Raw genomic sequence first — 20,369 nt, 5'->3', positions numbered from 1 at the left:
CCCTGCTCTGTTATCTGCAGCATCTCTCACTGGGTGGTGGTGATGTGTCCTCACAGAGGCATCCCAGCCTGGCAGTGCCTTTCTCCTGCTGCCCTGCCACACACAGTCTGGCTGTCTGCAATTCTTTGCACCTGCACCGCCAAAAAGGGTGCAAAATAATGCAGTTCACACATACCTCCATGTTTATGTAACTATAGATGTAGCTGGAGGTTTCCTAAAGTCTTTCTATAGGGATAACCACAGCTGTTTGCATTGGGGATTACGGGGCTTGGTAGCTGGAAAAGGGTAAACTTGGAGTTGAGCCCGGAGCTGGATAGAGAACATTCCTTTTGGAAAGTTTGAGATTTAGGGAAGAAATGTGAGACTAAAGAACAATATATTTATTTTCAAAAAATATTTCACCCAAAAGTAGAATCTTCAGAATTTACAAAAGTTGCTTGTGGGCAGGCAGTAAGCCTTAAATGAAAACTGACAGGACCTGTCAAGTAGGCTGCTGGGAAGGCTCAGTCCCTGCCTGCTCTGCTCCTCAGCCATCAGCCTGCCTGGAAGGGGCTTGTCAAATTCATCTTTCTGTCCACAGCGAGTGAAGTTGATGTGTTTTTTCCTTGTATATGTTTCGTTGGTTGGTTGTTTTCCCTGCGTTGAGGGAGACCTGTTTATAAACATGGGTGGTGGATTTTCAACAGCAAACTTCATCCCTGGTTTTATTCTACCAGACACTTTTTGGCTTGGTGACCTGAGGTAGATATTTTTTAGAATTATTATAATCATTTGGATGTTTTCTTTTCACTTTTGCCATATAATTGTGCTTATCTTTGAAGTATATCTTAGAAAACAGCTGCAGCAAACCCCCTAGATTATTTTCATAAAATAATTTGGGTTGGAAGACGCCTTTAAGATCACCTAATTCCAAGCCCCTAAAGTTTCAACTTTAGGCTGAGCTGTCCAAAACAGTTTGAGGGAGAGTAAGGACTTTGTCTCATCTGTACTGTAGTTCACATTAAGACTCTGATTGATCTCTTTAAGGAATCTTGAAATGCAAGTGAGGAATCAACAGAGGTTCTGGGAGACTTGTGTGGTTTGACATACCTGCCTGGAAAAAAAGCAAGAGAATTAAAAAAAAAAAAAAAAAAAAAAAAAAAGGAGTGCCTGGAAAGCAAGTCACATCCACAGTTTTTCCTTTCTCTCAGTAGGTGGCTTTCCTATTCCTTCTTAGGAAGGGTCAGAAATTACAGGTAGTTGTTGAATGCATTGTATTATGAAGAAGCATCACACTTTCTATGTTTTTTATGATAGCTTATGTATTTGTGTGAGGCACCATATAGGCTGAGAAACTGTAAGTTTAGATGGCAGTGAAAAGCTGAAATTTTTGCCCATTGTGGGAGATGAGATTGTTTAGCCTGGAGAAAAGGAGGCTCAGAGGGGATGTTATCACACTCTCTACAACTGCCTGTAAGGAGGCTCTAGCGAGATGAGGTTACTCTTCCTCAGGAAACAAGCAATAGGACAAGAGAGAAAGGCCTCAAGTTGCACCAGTGAAGGTTTACATTAGGTATTAGGAAAAACTTTGTCACAAAAAGATTGTCAAGCATTGAAACAGGCTGCTCAGGGAAGCCCCATCCCTAGAGGTATTTAAAAAATATGTAGTTGTGATGCTTGGGGACATATTTTATTGTTTGCCTTAGCAGAAATGTGTTTCATTTCTTCCTTTTGTCCTTTACAAAGTCATTCAGGAACAGTCCTTACATTTTCTATGTCTTTATATTTGTCTTGTCCATTTTTCAGTCTTTCAATTGAGGAAAATATCTTCATGCCTCTTAATTGATTCCTTTCTTTTTCTTCTGTATCCTCTACTGCCTGAAGGTGATTGGAACAGACCACTGGTATCCTTCATGGCTGTTTTTATCTCATAATGGCTTGATGGTTTTGCATTCATTTTCTTTGCATTACAACTGAGCATCTGATTCCTTTTGACTGTCATGAAAACATGATCACAGGCCTTCTCCATAAGCCTGGGACAGCTCTTCCCAAATTCACATAGAGCTGATGAACTATTAACCATCCTATGATTTGCTATATAATTTATATCTGCTTATTGCTGAGGAAGATTTGAAAATATATAAGAAAAATACTGTGTAAAACACTAATATGCTGTGTGTAGCATTGGAAGAAATACTACCTAAGGGTTAAATTAATTTTAGCAGCAGATTTGTTTAGATTTTTTAGTTTGTTTTTAAGCAGCATCCTTCCACAAAAGGATCCATCACACAGTTGTACTTTTCAGTGTAGAGGCATTATTTCCAAGGTGCCATCATTCCTCCAGCCTTATGGCAGTAAATATAGATACCTGTAAAGTATCTATATTTAGGTACATTTCACCTGTTGGGTGTGGGGAAAGTGTCTTATTACTGTTTTTTGCAGGTGTGTTTACATGAACTGGAAAGTTAATTTACTAATCCAGCCACTGTTCTGTATCATGTATATACTGTGGTAGTGGAATTAAGCAAAAGGCATAAGGTCTGAGCATCTTGTGTGTGGGGAACTTTACCAACACTGATTGTGTCAGGATCCACAGGCCACTTAATCAGATAAATGTTTCAAGAGAAAAAAAAAATGCCACACAAAGAATGGTAATGTTTAGGCAGCTTACAGTATCCATTTCAAATACTGTGATAAAACTGCTGAGGGAAAACAGCTGATACACGTTTCCTGTTTTGGTGGTTATTTCACTGTTTGCTCAGCTAGATGTGATGATTAATTTACAGCAAGAAATTTTCACCTTAGAAAAGTTGCTACTATGCAACCCATGTTTCCTGAAGATAGTTTGAAGGCTGCAGAAATAAATATTTATTTAAATAATATTTTTTCTGAAATCAAATGCAGCCCTAGAAAAGCTGATAATTCTGACCAAGATAAGTAGATGTAAATATGAAATGGGCAGAAATCAGGAGTTTGTAAATGCCAAAACATGATGGACCTTCATCATGTTTTGCCAGGGTCTGACTATCTTAACTGTTCTTCTTGGATTTTTCTGTACTAATGCTTTAACTAGATGGCTCTTACTTCCTGTCAGAAATGAGCTGGCAGTGTTTTGCATAGCTGACATATTTTTTCAATATAGAAAATACCTTGCAATATTTCTGAAGGCTGGAAAAAGATTTTAACAATTCATGATTTTCTTCTGGAATATTTTAAACAGCCACAATCTTGGGCTGAAATTTGAGTTGTGACCTTGTTGATCAGGAAAAGCAAGTCAATTTACTTGCCCTATAAAATGTGCATAAATACGTGCAATCCATACTGAATTTGGTGGGATTGCAGGATAATAACTTGGTCTGGAGGTATGAGAAGGTCCTTGATCCAAGGTCAGACAGGGTTACTTAGGTCATGCCTCCACAGTGCTGGAGGCCCTCAGAGCAGAGCTGAGGCAGCCCACACCCTTGCCTCCCTGGCTCCTTGTCCTTGAGCACCATCTGAACCCTGCTAAATTCCATGAAGTTCTTGTTGGCTTCTGCTCCAGACTCTCCTCTTCTTGTTTTGACCTCTGCCAACAGCAGCCCTGCCTCCCAGATTGGATTGCTTTCCCTCACCCCAAAGTGGTTGCTTACAAGCTTGATAAGGTTATGCTGTACCATATTCTTCAGGTGTTACCTGCTTTTGACCCACATGTAACTGGTTTTCAGCTGCTGGGGAAACAAGAGTCCCATCCTCTTGCCCTAATTCCAGGATATTAGGCTGAAGAGTAGTGCTCTGATGGTGGCCGAAATGATGCAAGACCTAGCCCTTGATCCATCCAGCGACTGCATGGCTGATTATCTGTGTAAATACTCTTCAGTGAACAGGCTCTCTCTCTGACTTGGGAAAGTGCAGTTTCACCATGGCCACAATAATGAGCTTTAGCAGTGAAGTGCTTCAGCTTCTCTGACTGGATGCTGGAGAGAGGAGGAGAAAGGAAGAGCTGGCCTTTTGTCAAAGCTGATGGCCGGAGGATGGGTGAAGTATTTATTGTCAGTACCCATCGTTTTTGAAAACTCAAAATGTGCTGCACTTTGTAAATTCAGGGGCAGCATCAAGCTCTAGTAAGTTTCTCATTAACTGGGACACTCTAGTAGCTTTTGTAGCTTGTTTGTGTTTTTACTTACTGTTATTAGCCATTTAACTTGAGTTGGTAATGGCCCCAAATGGACTAATAATGCATGGCTCACTGTTTCATTTTTTTTTCTTGAGAATAAAAACTACAATTAAAAAATCAAAATACTTGCTTTTATCAAATACAGGTAAATAAAAGAAAATACAATTAAAGGAATGTTGCTCTTAGAAAATACATCTGAAGTTTTGCCTTTCAGTGCCAGTCTGGCATTCGTCTCACCACTAAAACTTCTTACCATCAAGGATACCATCTTGTCACTTCCAATCCCCTGGTAGGGAATGAGGATTGTGGGGTGAATGTAGACTAATTTTGCAAGGGGGAGAAACTTCAGGAAGGTTGTTGTTGCTTTTTTTAATTGTTGTTTGAAAAGACATGCTGGATAGACCTGGATATACTGACAATTTCCATTTAATGAGGTGGCTAAAACATTGTTACTGACTTTAGCAGCAGAATAAAACTTGAAGTATATAAAGGGAGATTGAGGTTCAAAACGTGTGAAGGTATCTTACTTCATTTTTGTGTATGTTAATCATGCTCACTTCCTGTGGCTGTGTTGTATTGCGTAACACTGCTTTTTATTGTACTGCTTATTTTTTATTTGCATTGCCCCTGCTGAGATTGGGAACTTCACTACCAGCATGGCTATGGAATGCCAGGTATACCTAAAAAACAAGTAGGACATACAGTCCACACCACAAATAATTTATAGTCTAATTAGAAGCAAACCTTACCAAGTAATTTCTCAAAGAATAGTGGGAAAAAGAACAAAAGTGTGATTGTATCATGCAGGTGCAAGAGCTGAACTGTTCGCACTGTTCAGCATGGGAGTTCTTGGAAAACATGGCAAGTCATAAGTAGACCAAGGGAAAAAATGACACTGAGTGGGACGAGTCTATGTATACCACTATTTTTCATAATAGTAGTGTTTCCATGAATTGCTTTCTTTTTTCCTTCCCTTTTATGACATTAATCAAATTGTGCATGAACTTCAGAGGCTGCTACTAATTCTGCAATTTTTCGTACGACTGTTCAATGCTTTTCTCATTTAAGTGACAATGTTTGAGCTTTATTTCTGGTTATTGTCAGTAATGAGCAATGACCTGAGTTCTTCCATATTACACAATTATGTGATATGTTTCTCTTTTAATGGGTGTTTCATTAACACAAAACATCTGTGTGATCTGGTTTTTAAAAATAATAGCTAACAGTGACTCTCCTTAGACAAAAAAACAGAAGAAAAGAACATCACTCATTTATCCACCACAGAGATTTAAGGAAAAAAAGTATCCAAACTGCTGAAATAATAGGTTGTCTGAAGAAAAGTCATCTATCTCTTGTGCTAGTGATAGGAAGTATTTTTTCAGTGTATCTGTTAAAGAGCCCATCTGACTTTTTATGTGAAGTATTGAGGAAGACAGCCTTGGAGAAATGCAGTGGTTTTGAGTGACAGGCTGTAGGCTTCACTTTTTCTCTGAAGTGCAGATCTTGGTAACAGTTGCTAAGTTGTAAGGTAGGGGCTGATGGCTTGTTCTTTAGGCTGCTCTTTTGTTTGGAGCAGGATGACTTGGGCAAATGGCAAGTGGCACAAGTTGAAAAAACATTTTCAGTTATTAATTTAAATTGTGCCTAATTTCATAATAGTGCACTTTAGTACTGTATTTTCTTTCCTTTTTTCACTTAGTCATGTTGTTAGTAGGAATGTGTGGTTGCTTCACCCTTTAGTAACTGACAGTTGGAGGAAGGAGGAGTTCAACAATATCCTAATTGATGCTTTCAAGGCAGGTATTTCCAGGAAAAACTATTTAAATGCCCACAGAACATACTCCAGTCCTAGCTTTCCTGGGAGGGGCAATAAAAAATAGTAATAAAAAAAAGATTATTCAAACCCCTCCATTGTATAAGGAAATAGCATTTTCTTGCGTATCTATTTCATTTTCTATACTGTGGGGGGAAGACACGTGGAGTTGAGTGAATGAATCTAAAGGTGAGGTAAAACTGATCTACTCTGGCTGGTTCAAGGTAGAATGAATGTTATGTCATTTGGGTAACAGTACGGGCAAGATATTTCAATCACACTTTTTTCTTTTTCCCTGAAATAGATGATTTTATTTGGCTGAAATTAGGCAGACTTGTTAGTTAGAAAGTGCAAGGATAGTGCTCTTTGTGGGAAGGGCCCTACATTTTTCTTGCCTTCTTAGTTTTTGTTTAGTCGAGGAGAGGGTCTCGGGTGGGATATTTCTGTGCTGCACCAAATAGTTTGTTTTTCTTGTAGCTGTACTGGTCAGATGGCCAGGTAAGAAGCAGGCTGTAGATACTGGCTAATGTAATATACTGACTGAATTATAGTAATATACAAAGTATGCAGGTAAGCCCTTCCTTCCTGAAGGTCTTCCTTCAGGTTTGTCCACCTTACCACTCTTGTGTCTTCTACTGAAATGAACAATTCAATAGTTAATAGCTCATCTCTCAGAAACTAATGGTAAAACATTCTGGTATCTCCAGTTTTTTCAGTAAATTCATAATTTTAGCAGTACATTACTGTTAGCAAAGAGATATTTCAGTTATATTCAATTAGCAAAGAGAGGTATGCCTGACAAATGAGTAAAATGTGGCTTGTTATCATGGACTAGTTTCATATGTCATACAATCATTTTCAAATGGATTTTTTTTTAATGTAGACGTCAAAGCGTAAGGACTGCTGTTCTTATTAGTTATTTCTTACATGAAGTAGTCTCTTTTTTCTTGTGTACTTGTGCATTAAATAAAATATGCAGAATAGAGTAGTACTTTACCTGCAATTTTCCTGTTCTCTTTAGTTACCTTTTAATTAGAATTCTTGTTGCAGAATTAATAGGATAATTGATTCCTTTTAAAATGAGTAACAGAATGAAGCACTGTGCAAAGTCTGTCCCTGGTTAATAAATGATGCCCAGAATGGCATATGATGAATATTAGTTGGATAGTTTAATACTGTCCTAAGGAGGCTTACAAGCTACTGTGAGGAATAGAAAATATAAGAATAGAAGCTTATCTGTAACTTAACACATGAGGGAATAATACTTAGCATTTCTGTCAGGCTTTCCATTTGAGGAGTTTGAAGTGCTTTGCAGTACAAATGATGAAATAATTCTTAGAATGGGCTGTAAGATTTTTATTTTCTCTTACCTCCTTTTTTCTATGCAAATGCTAGATTTTTATTTTAATTTGTCTTTGTGGGCGAGAAATTAATTATTTGTAAGATACTTAAATGCTGAGGAGTAGTAGGATTTTGCTCGCATATCCCTTTAATGCAGATAATCAAATACAGAACCATATAAAGTATTCCACTATATGATATGCATGTTTAATATTAATGGAAAATCCTGTAAATCAGTTTGGCTACCTTAGCACTATTGTCATGGTAAGAGGTACAGGTATTTCCCCTCTGTCTTTGTACCTGGCAGTGCCCTACACTGTGGGCAGCACTGCTGGATGAACCTGTGAGTTGTTCGGAGTCCTTCAGTCCTATCACAATGTACAAGGAAGCTGTGAGCCCTAAATGTTCCCCAAACCCTTGTCTGCTGCTTAGTGGAAAACAGCAAGTGGGAATCCTTGTTAGGGGCCCATTAACAAATACTAAAGTCTCCTCTGTGGCTTTTCTTGGCTGGCTGGAAGTCCCATCAGGAAGCACTCACGGGAACTCCTCCAGCCTGCCAGGGCTTCAGAGCGTGGTTATCATCCACCCACTGAATTAGAAATGGTGACACTTTGGCAGTGACTATTAAACAAACATTGACACGGTGTGGTTTGCTTTTAACTCAGGATGATGCCATTAGGAAATGAGGTTATAAACAGCAAAAATCTGTCAAGCTTCTGACTTGGAATAGTCTTCCTGCTGACAGATAAGAAGTGATTATTTACATGCAGGTTCATAGTGACAAGATTTATTTTACATGTCTTGAAGGAGAAAAACAGATTTCTGTTGCCAGTAGAGAAAGGGAGTCTGTCATTTGTATCTTCTGTCAGATTCAAAAGAAAGGAAAAAAAAAAAAAAAAAAACAACAACGGTATCAGCTGAGATTAACCTTTATACATTTGAGATTATTTCTTCATCTTTGTTTCTGGTTTAAGAAATAGTAACAGAAAATAAAGAGCTTAAAATTAAATTTATACAACTATAATTGCTAATTTTTAGTTTGAAAATAAACTTGAGACAATTCTACCTACAGAAAACAATGATCAGAGCATAAACCAGTTTAAACTAGTTATCTAGTGAATGATGGTGTTCAGTTAAAAATTTAATTTTTAGTTTTCATTTTATGTAAAGTTGCTTATAATGAATTCTGTCAGCAGCCCAGCATAACAGTAGACAGAGTAACTGAAAGAGCCTAAAGGAAACATGTATCATTGTTAGTCAGATCTGCATGTCTGCTTAGATAAAGTTATGAAGTAATCAGCAAAGAAGTAACTACAGTAGAATACCTTACATCTTTACCTAGAATTTCCGCTATAGAGCAAGTCTGAGCACGCTGTGAATGCTGATAAAAATTACTTAATTTAAAAAAAATTGTCAAGGTAGTTATTAGTGATCAAAACATTTCCAGATGGAAAAGACATTGGGATGTGTTAGAATTGCATGCAGAACTGCAAGAAGATACTGAAATAAAAGATTTTAAGCCCTACTGAAGTAACAATAGTGAATACTGACACAGGTAACAAAGATCATGCTCAGAAACAAGGGAAATTGTCAAATGGATTTGTAATGTAGTTGTGCTTGCTAATCCTAGAAGAAGTGTTATGTATTGAGATAAAGAGAAAATTCACCTAATGTTTTCAAGATGCATATTATTCAAGAGAAGCTAAATAAACTTAGTTAATGACTTTTATTTCTTTAAAGCACAATGTTATACTAAATACCATTGTGAAGATGATGAAACACAAATGTAATACTTTTGATAACTAAAGAAACAAAGGCCTTGTGTTTCCAAAAATTACTCACTGTGGTAATCAGTAGATTTAGCAAGTGCATATTAAATAAAGCTTTCATATATACAGCAGAGCTTTGTGAAAGTGATAGTGAATCAGCTGAAAGTGGATCATACAGTTTTTCACAGAGAAATCCTAATTTGTGTCAGTAATTTCAAAGGTAATATGCATTTGCTGATAATAAGTTCTTATAACGATTTTTTCAGCTGTGCTGCCATTTGGTTGATACTCAGGGGCTGTGAAAACAGTTGAGAACAGATTTTTCACTGAACTTTGGGCAAGATGACTTAGGGAGTCCCTTCCAACCTCAACCCTTATGTGATTCTGATTCACTGAGTCGAAGTTAGCTTCTTGGTTAACAGTAATGGGAACAGAAAATAAGAATATAAGGCTTTCTAAAACTTGAGGGTTTGCTTATGTTGTAATATTTCATCAGAGCAAAGAAAGCAGCTGGGGGTTGTGTTATGGTCACAAACTTCCTGGACTGATGAGACCCTGATGATGTGGTGGGTTCACCAGGGCCAGCAGTCCAGCACCCACACAGCTACTGGCCCAGGTGGGCTGCAGGAGGGAACAGGAAGAATGATAGAGAGCTGGTGGGTCAAGATAAAGCCCATTTATTAGGTGAAAGAAGGAGACAGAGACAAATGATGCAAAGGTTATATCCTCCCGCAATCAGATTGATGCCCAGTCGCTGAACAGCAGCCACCTTGGAAAACTGCTCTTTCTTCCTCTGCCCCGGTTTTTGTTGCTGAACATGATGTTAACATGGTAGGAAATAACCCTTTTACCAACTGGAGTCAGCTCTCCCAGCTGTTCCCCCTCTCAACCTTATAGCCACCTCCTCCATTCTCCCTCTCAGGAGGAGTGGAAAAGGGACAGGAGCTGGAAAAAGGGAAAGCCTTGCTGTTTTACAAGTGCTGTTCAGGAACAGCCAAAACACTGTTGTGTTATCAGCGTTAGTTCAGGCACCAATTCAATATGCCATATGGGCTGCAGTGATGGATGCTAACTCCATCCCAACCAGACCCAGAACAGTCCTCAGCTATGCAATTTGATTTGTACAGGAGGAAAGTTCAGGTGGAATGCCTGTTGAGGTTTCTTATGAATTCTAGGGACTTCCTTACCCTTGTTGATACTGTAGAAAAATGATGTTTTAGTTACAGCAGCAAGGAGAGAAGCTGCAGGGAGACTAATCTGAGTGAACATGTAGTTGTGGTAAGGAGTTTAAAAGATAAGAGTAACTTAAATGTGTAGAAAGATCAGTGTAAACTGACAAAGAAGAGATTATTTAGGCAACGGGCAGGAGTTAATAGAGACTAGATAAACTGTTACATTTTCTTCAGAGATTTGTTTCAGGGGCAAGCTTAATTTGGAAGGGAGTTGTTTGGGGGTTTTTGTGTCTTCATTTCTTGAATTTTCAGTACCTTACTCTTCTGCCTTCCTCCTCTGTCTTGGCAGGATTTAAATGCTCTGTTGAAGGTCAGAATGGTACTATTTCATCCAATAATCCTTTTTCTCCTTTAATATCCCAGTTCTAAAAGGTGCTTTAATTCTTTCCCTGACATCCTCTTTGGTAGCTCCCCCACTTACATGGAATTGCTAAAAATAAACCTTATTAAGTTATTATTTTCACTCCACCTGGTACTGCAGTAGTTTCCATCTAAACACTGCTATTGCTATGCTGATTCAGCATCACTGTTGCTTTCTGTCAATGTTTGAACAGAATTGTATTTTGCAAAATTCGAGTGACTTATATGTCCTCTCTAAATGTTGAGTTAGAGTGCTTTGAAAGATGGCAGTAACTAAAATACCAACAAATGGGAGTGTGTTATCATCATCTTTTAATTGGCCAATATTATGGCTGTAGGAAAGGATTTTGTTTCTGCTTTCACAGAAAAGGGAGCTGTTAGTCTTTTCTAGAGTTTGAGGTTCAATGAACCTTTCTGGGCTCCCCAGTTCAAGAAATACTGGAGTTACTGGAGAATGTCTAGCAAAGGGCTATGAAGATGATGAGGGGACTGGAGCATCTCTCTGTTACGAGAGCTATGAGCCTGTGCTTAGAGCCTGTTGAACCTGAAGGAGAGACAACTGAGATGGGATTTCATCAATGCATACGGATTGGGTAAGGTCAGGATGGGGTCAGACTTCTCAGTGGTGCTCAGCAACAAGATCAGAGTCAATTGGCACAAACTGAAACACAGGAAGTTCTGCCTAAATGTGAAGGAAAACATCTCTACTGTGTGAGTGTCAGAGCACTGGGACAAGCTGCTGGTTGGAGAGTCTCCTTCTCTAGACATACTCAAAACCTGCCTGGACAAAATCCTGTGCTACCTGGTGTGGGTGAACCTGCTTTAGCACAGGGGATGGAAGTGGTTGATCTCAGATCATCTCTCTTTTCCAATCCCAACCATTCTGTGATTTTTATTTTAACATATAGTAAAACTGGAAGGACTGAGGGATGCTACTATACTAGCGTAACTCTGCCTATTAACATCATGGAAGACTAATACAGAATTATTTTAAATAATTTTATTTGTTATACTGTAGAGGAGTTTGAGAGTATCAGGCATCATCTAGTCAAAAGCTGTTAGAGCTGTTCCTCATTGGGGATTTCTCTTTTTAACAGCATCAGTAATATTGTGTTGATATACCGGATGTTCTCAGTAACTGTGATCTTCAGAATTTCAAGTGATCAACAGCACTTGTACCAGTAGTCAGAGTTGTAATCAAAAGACACTTTGTGAATTACAAAAACAAACAAACAAACAAAACCAAAAACAACAACAACAAAAAAAAAAACACCACCACAGAAGAAAATGATTTGGTGATATTCCATGATAACAAAAAAGTGAAGACTACAAAGATAGATAGATTTCTCAAAAAAACCCTGTTAAAATTCACTCCTAAAGTGAATTTGGGAGTACCATTGCTAGGAGTTTTGTCTAAGCAAAGAATTACCTAGGTGAGCTGGGTAATTAAAATTGCTCCCCAGTATTTTAGAACTTTTTCATTCTTAAGTAGAAAATGAAGCTATTTACAGATAGGAATTTAGTGTAGTGGGAAACTTAATATGGTTTGGTAATTCCCACAGGGGGAAAGAATGTAGAGTATTTGTGCTGTATTCAATCCTAGAAACTGTTCTTGGTAGGTTAGATGCCCGAAGTCACTTGTGTAGCAAGGCAGTGTTGATTGAAGTAGCGTTCTTTGGCTGCTGTATCTGTAGGCTCTTTGCCCAGTAACACAGTAACACTAAGTGCTGGTAATTTTTTTCTAAAGAGCCAGTCGCGGTTGTGCCTAGTTGGAATGAATAATTTCTTTTGAAACGCTAGAGGGCTCACTGGCTGCTTTTCGAGCTGCCTTTTGCTTTCAATGTATGTCCATAAATCTCCAAATGTCTAAGCAAGGATGTCCTAAAGGTGCATTTTCTTAGGAGTAAATTTACTCACTAACCTCAGTGGTTTTGTCTAAATCCAGGCTTTCTGGATGAGTTCTAGAAAATGCATTGATTAGCCAGAAGAGATGAATTTTATCTCATCAGTAAATTCTGGTAGGGTTTTTCCTACTGGAGTATTTCCTTAAGTTTAGGCAGAGCAGTGCTTTTTGGTTTGTTTGTTTGGGGGTTATGTTGTTTTTTTGGTGTTTTTGGTTTTTTGTTTTTTTTTTGGGGGGGGGGGGGGGGGGAGTTGGTTGGTTGGTTGGTTTTGGTTTGGTTTTGGGGTTTTTTTGTCTGCTTGGCTTGTGGAATCCACACATTGTAATTTCCTAGGAAACAGTTAGATAAATGTATCTGAGTAGTTAGCAGAATGGGAAGAAATTTTTGTGAAAAAACCTAACTACTCATCTTATGTTCATTGGCACACAATAATAAATATTATTAGAGAGTAGTGTCTACTGTCTGGTTTATTTTCCTGTCTTACTAGCCAGGGGTTGATGAGCAATAGGGTAATCAGAGTGGTTTCTGCTACCAAATCACACATACATTTATGATACAATATGATTGAAGTGTCAGTCCATGGGGAAAAACTAAAGGCAAGTGATTACATCTAGAACATCTTATAGCACCACACACTTTATGACTGTTGTGGCTTGACTGAACTGGTCTGGAGCTGTTCCTGCCTTTCCCTCTTGGTAACTCTGAGACTCATGACAATCTGTCTTGGGGAATCAGACAAGACAAAAAGGATCCTCTAAATAACAATGTCACTTGCAAAAGTTTTTGTTTGCTGAACTGACTTGGTTTGGGAATAGATGACCGCTGTATTTCTTATGCAAGAAAAGGAGCATAGTAGTGCTCAGAGAAAAAGGATGGAAAAAAGACAAATGTCAGTAGTGGCTTCAGCAATTATAATGTTGTTATAATACTACATCTTTAGGTCCTTTCATTCAGACAACCTAATTACAAGTTTAGTGTATGAAAAAAAAAAAGAAGCCCTTTTGTGTGGTGTCTCCTGATTAAGATTAAGCAAATGAAAAGATTCTGATGTGATTGCATGAGAAAATAAGCTTAGATAAAGCATAGGATTTAGCCTCCTGAAACCTCTGAGAATTGGTACGTTAATATCTAAAGCTGAGCTTGTGGATCTGGGATATGATGGCAGGTCAGAGTAAGTCTGTATAATAGACAAAATTACTAGAAAATTTCAATTGATAAACTAGAAAATATGCTGTGGGCAAATGATTGGTTTCATGTAGTCTTGATCCTTGTAGCCAGGCATTGGGAAAGCCCCATAGTCTGCCAATTGGCTGCCTATTGCCAGTTCTGCTTTGAGACAAAAAACCCCATCCTGGGAGAGCTCCTAAGCCATTCTGCAGTGAAGTCAGGCAGTGGACACAGCTCCTATTATTCAGCATATCGCTGCCATCCATGGCCTGAGACCATTTCCACAGGGCCTCTGATGTGCTACCTTTCAGCTGAGATCTGACATCAAGCTAATCTTTTGGTTGAAAATGCTCACATATTAACTGCCATTGCCAGTTTTTGTATTTGTAAAGCTAGACTTGTAGTGTAGATTAACATCGTGAATTTTCCTGCAGGATAGATGTGCATTTCTTCTATTAAAAGTGGAGAAATGTTTACTTTCACAAGTGTAGCAGTACTCTAAAAAATCTGTTGTCATTTATTATAGTATGGCTTAATGCAGATTTTTAATTGACATAATTTCTCTGTGGTTTGAGCAAAGGAAAGAGGAAGGGAGAAAGTGCAGGATTACTATTATCAGCATGTCCCAAGGCTGCTGCTTTTATATTTAGGATTGTAACTGTTATTTAACAGAATTATCCTTGACACACATGGCCTCAAGAAGAGGTCTGAAAGCAAGGACAGAGCAGTGTTGTCATCTGACAGCCTGAAGCAGTATCTTTGAAAAGGTCTGAAATTGTCGCTTTTTGTCTGGAAGATGACCTCTGGCATTCCTAGCACTACTCTGCCTTATGGAAGAGGAGAGGAGGGACAGCAAGGAGGCATAATCTTTCTTTATGTTACGTAAAGTCATCCTGCTTGTGGTGGCCTTTAAAGAAGACCCTTCCTGAGCAGGTGCTAAAAGTGGTGGTTGGTAAAGGGAGGTGTTGCAGCTGCTGGAGTGGCAGTGGTTTGTCACCAGGCCTGTAGAGCTGTGTGCATTCTTCTCACCACATGTTTGGGGAGGGGCAGGTGGGCTCCTGGTCATACACCTGGACCACCCTTAAAAAGGACACTTCAGACCAGATATGTCTGGTGATGGTGGTGGAGAGTATGAGCTGTTCTTGAGTCAACCCACACCCCTGACTTCTGTTGTGGATGCCTCCTGTTCTCACCACAGCACTGCTGTGTTGGGCTGTTTCTCAAAGCAGTATTTATCTGTGGTGCACCTCTTCTCATGCAAAATATGATTTGGTGGTGATATGTTTACTTGCAAAGGTTTTTATCTCTTTGTGCAGAATGACATGTGAAAGTAGCTACAGATGCATTTATAGTCATAAAAGATTGTATCATAAAAGCCTCAAAACGTTTTCTAGCTGTTCTGCCTGCCCACTTTACCATCTTTCCACTGTTACTAGCTGTGCTGAGTTTGAACCAGCTAGTTTAATGCAAGCAGGTCTCTGCCAGAATCTGAAAACTACTGTAAGCTTTATTTTCACCTTAAAAAATCTAAAGGTTCTAAGGGAAAAACCTTCTTTAAAAATGTTTCTTCCCTCAGTTTCTGAGGTATATGCTTAAGGGAAATAAAATCTCAATTGAATTGATATCTGACAGAATGAATTCCCTTCCTAAAAGTTAATTATTTTTGAGTGTGTCTTGACCATAAGCTTGCAGGTAGCAAGTGGAGAGGACAGTCATGTAATTCTTACAGCAACTATCCGACTGCTACCTGGAAAACAGTGTCACTTATTCTCTATTGAATATTTCATAGATCTAATGCATACAGCAAGAATTTGGTTGAGAAGTGAATTAAGTGTTTTTAATATTGAGAATATTCTCAAGTCGGTGTTTGCTGTGGCTTCTTGCTAAATCAACATCATAATCCTGCTTTCGTTTCCCTACAGATGATGAAGCATGCCTGGGATAATTATAAGCGTTACGCATGGGGATTAAATGAACTGAAACCCATATCTAAGCAAGGACATTCAAGCAATTTATTTGGTGAGTAGAGTGTATTTTTGTGCTTAGTGACGTTAGCATAAAACAGTAAATCAGCTGAAAAGCTTATAAGTGATAAACAGGTTTTCTTTCTGCTCCCTGTCAATGCAGCATGATGTTTCTTGCTTCTGTTACATATAAAAAGTAATAGTAAATGAAGGTGCTTTCTGTGACTTCTATAGATTAGTGTCTGAATGAGAATAAATAGAGCATGGTATTGCTGCATGATAAAAATATAGCTTTGCTGCAATAAATGCTGTCCTGTCTTAAACATTTACTATGGAAGTCATTGATGCTACATTCAATAAGTAGGAAACTAAGGGGGAAGGGGTGGAGAAGAGGAGAAACCCTATACATGGAGCAAACGACACTCTCTACAGTCATGAAGGTAGCTTAAGCTGTGTGCAGTTCTTAGGAATTTATTTCCATTTCTTATAAAAATTTGTTGACTTGCATCAGACTCCCTTATCAGACTTACTTTTTCATTAATACAACTGTTGTTTGCACTTCTAAATATTGTACAGGGGATGTTAAATAAAGCCCAAGTTGTTATCAGCGTAGAACAAATATGGGGCTGAAAAGTTCTAGTAGGAGAGGCACACTGTAGAAATCCAGTGTAATGAGGCAAGACTTCCTCAGTGTCCAAGTGGGACTTGTGGCTGGATAAATGGTAGCTGAAGAGAGACAGCATTCTGAGGAAGCATAAACAAACTGTCCTATGAGCAGGAAAATGCAGATTTCAACTGTTTGACACCAATTTTTCTATTCAAATAGCTTGTTTCCAAACAGAAAGCTGAAAAAACTACTAATTTCTACAGCTGAGACAAAATCACCAAATCAATATATTATTTTGATTTTAACAGGAACTTACTTTGTTGAATATTTGCAAAAGATAGTTTGAAGTGGAAACATTTCCTAGAACAGCCTAAATAGGGCACTTATCAAATCCCCAACTATATTTGGAGGTTGCTGAGAGACAGCAGTTGTGATTACAAAAATAAGTTGGAAAATACACCATCTACATTGATCTTGCTGTGACACTTGGCTAGCCCAAGGTAACATCAAAAATGTTAATAAGTAATTATTAGCTAGTTAGTTATTGGACTTCTTTTTGAGTTCTTGAAACCAGAGTACTTTAGTTAACTTCAATGTTGAGTTGTCATGTTTCTATTTCCTTCTCTTCTCTAAAAATGAAAATTATTTATCATCTTCAGGAGAATGATAGTTGTGCAATTTAATATATTTGAAGAACTATTCTGTTTTCTTGCAGTACAATAAAATGACATAAAATTTCCTGAAAATTAAAAAGCTTAGCGTAGTTTCATTGAAATCAGAAGTGGTATAAAAATTGCTAAGGTTGGAGTTAATGATAATATTGCATGGATCTGCAGAAAAAGCTGTATTAACTTGCAAAATTCTTAAGCAGGAGTTCTGTGGATCTTGTATAAGGTAAGTCACTTCAAGCACCATTCTCTGTGAAATAAGACAAGCGTTGAATTGAAAAACAAAACTGCATTTAAAGGAGGAAGAGCCAGAGTCAGTCTAAATGCAGATCAGCTTCTCATCATGGTCATCTGGTATAAAATATAATTGCTGAGAAGTTTTCCTTAGAAACATCTTTAATCTTATTGATCTTGGTGCAAATCAAAATAAACGTTAGGTCTCTTTCTGCTGAATTGCTTTACGGAATACCAAAGAGCAGCGTATCTGCAAGCAGGTCTGCCTCATAAATTATCCTTGCCCAAATCCATAATTGCCTTTTGTTCTTTACAAACAAAGCCTTGTTTCTGTAAGTGTCCTCAGATGTTTAGATCTGATCTGTACCTTCATGTTTGAATTCAACAAATGCCACTTTTTTCATAAAACGTTAAAAGGGTGATCTGTTTGTGTGTTGGATTTCTTTACTTCATGAAAGGATGGACAAGTTTCCTTATCTTCCTTGTTTCTTGTTTTGAATTTTTTTTAATTACAAGTGGTTGATTAATTTAAGATTATTCTGAATTGTATTAGTAGAGAATGGGTTACCTTCAGCTCTGTGTCCTGTGAATTTCCTCCCAACCTTCATAAATCAAATAAGACCTTCAGTTCACTGTCATCCATCATAACTATCTCCAATTTGCCAAGACTGTCTTTTCTTGCTGCCAGATCTCAGTTGTTTTAAAAATACAAGTTTCGAATTGTCTGAGTATCAGTAAAATGCAGCACGTTTCATTAGGCACTGTTTGATTTTAAACACTTCTCCTCCTTTGAATTAATTGGTGCATTTACATTGCTTTGCACATACTGGGAGTGGCTGTTATGGAATAAAGACTTTTAGTGTCTCACTGTGAGGAGCAGCAGAGTGCATTGCTGTGTGGTGCTTTATGTCGTGTAAGTTACAGTACAGCCCTCCTGACACAGAAGGGGAGAGTTGTTTTCAAATTATGCTGCTTCTAAGCTTACTTTTGAAAGTAGAAATGCATGGCTTCTTTCTATCTCCATTTTGCAGGTAGATTATAATGACTCTTGTATCTTGAAGGCAAGTCATAACTGTCTTGCTGTGTTTCTCAGAAGGACAAAAATAACATGCCATTTGGGAGGTGTAATTACACATAGTTGTGGCTTGGGAAATATCATCATGAAATATAGACAGTATACCTAGGCTAGGAGAAGAGGAAGATGGCCAGTGCGGTGTTGATGGGAGAAAGGGTAGAGACAACTGGTGGTTGTAATTCTGGGGAAAGGAAAAGAGAGACTTTAGCACCTTATACAAATTACTGGTAGTAGAGCTGTAGCTGAGGACTTCTTGCTGAACTTGGAAATTTCTTTTTTTTTGTCCTAAACTCAGGCCATGAAAACAACTTGTAAAGTCAAGGAACTGCCTTGATCTTTCTGGTATTCTGCAGGCAGTGTGCGTGGAAGGGTGTATATGATAAGTTGAGAAAGTCTTTAGACTGGTAGACTGTAGATATATTCATGTTATGAGCAGAAGTTGCTTTCTTTCATGTGTGTGCACCAAGAATAATACACTCTCCAAGAAACACTGGAATCTGTGAACTGAAATATTTCTCCTTGACGCCAGTGGCACATACCTGCCTCTGACCATTGGCAATTTCTTCTCAGCACACCCGTGCAATGTTTTTATTTCCTTTGTATTTGCCAGGTTAGGTTTCTGTGTTGCAGCAACTATTTGAAAAGACAGAAATATTCTTACTTGTTTGATTTAATGAAGTGTACAATGCTTTCTAGATTAATCAAATAAATTGTAATAGCTTAACATTTGTTTACACCATATCTGTCCATTAGCAAAACAGGGCATATCTCCTTGTATGACTTGTGAGTACTAATTCTTCTCTGACTATTCCTAGTAGAAAGTAGGCCTTGAGTAAGTGCTGTTGATTTTTAATACTTTAACCTTTATGTTTCTGGTTACTGTTAACAATAAAGCAGAGATTTATTAATCTACCTTCCTATTTCCTAAGTGGCAAAATCACAATTTTGCCTTTTTTTTAATAGCACTCCACCACCAACCCCTCAAACTAGGAGCTATTCCTCTCTAAGCCTTCTGGACTAATTTTAAAACTAATAAGTGTTGCTGCATTAGCAGAGAACTCCTTCTAAAAGTGCTTTCTGCACTTAAGTGACTGTAACTAAAGGGCTTTTTTAATTATCTGAAGCTATGTTTCATGTGCAGTGTTGCCAGTTTGATATTGTAACTTGTGAGCATAGTATAATTAATCTCTGCAAGTGAAAAAGGACCTTTTCTGGAGGCGAAAAGGAGCATTTAATAAATACTCACAATCTGCAAACTCCAAAGTACTATAATTTAGTAAGATCCTGCTCCTCCCACTTGGAACTGTTTTTTGGGGTTTTTTTTCTTCTATGGAGTGTTGAGGTGTATGAATATTTTTAAAGCCTGCCAAAATTTATATCCAGAACTGTCTTGGCAGTGTATAGCAATGCATCTTTTCAAACTCTAAGTTTATTAATATAGCCTGGGCAATTAATTGTGTATGTATTTAAACAATATATTAATTTAAGTTGAAAGGATTCAAAATCCTCCCCCCACCCCAGTCTTGTTTGTCTTCACTGTTTCTGCTGTAGTCCTTGCAATTTTGTGTTTTGGTATGTGGTTTTAATTTTGGAAGTAAGCCTGACATCTATCTCAACTAAAGTAACTTGTGTAAAGAATAACATTAGCAGATATGAGGGTGAATTACTCAATACAGCATTTTTGAGAGGAGGTCATGTTGCACAACAAAGACAAGTGTACTGTCTCTTTAGATTTCCAAAAAACATTTTTCAGGCTTACTACTGGTCTCTTACTGGAATCCATTGCTAATGAGGCCACACTCTCAAATTACTCATCCCAACACTGAAAAATCAAGTGACCAGAGTGAAATTTGGCAGTGCAAATAAGTTACTTGGGATAGCTTTGACAATGGCAAACTGCAGACAGTTCCACAAACTCAGAAGGATTTCCCAACAGGTGATATTTGTGCTTAGAAAATGTTCCTAATTTAAACTGGCATTTAGTGAAATGGGAGATATAATTCTGAAGTAATACACAGAACCGGTAGACTTGAGCTCATAGTAAGTAGTAAAGCTTGACAGCTTTCCAGAATAGTATGTGGAGGTCCATAAAAAGTGGCATAG

General features: G+C 38.0%; 1 protein-coding gene across 1 annotated transcript in view; it reads left to right on the top strand.

The window, feature by feature from the left end:
- The window catches only part of MAN1A1 (mannosidase alpha class 1A member 1), a 138,641-nt gene that overhangs the window by 21,342 nt on the left and 96,930 nt on the right, over positions 1-20,369 (top strand). The window contains exon 2 of the mRNA XM_066315303.1: positions 15,641-15,737. Coding sequence (XP_066171400.1) covers positions 15,641-15,737 — 97 coding nt within the window. The remainder of the gene's footprint in view (positions 1-15,640; positions 15,738-20,369) is intronic.

Source organism: Sylvia atricapilla, chromosome 3 (assembly GCF_009819655.1).
Source record: "Sylvia atricapilla isolate bSylAtr1 chromosome 3, bSylAtr1.pri, whole genome shotgun sequence".
NCBI lineage: Eukaryota > Metazoa > Chordata > Aves > Passeriformes > Sylviidae > Sylvia > Sylvia atricapilla.
Note: the sequence above shows the minus strand (reverse complement) of the source record. Positions and strands in the feature narration are given on the sequence as shown.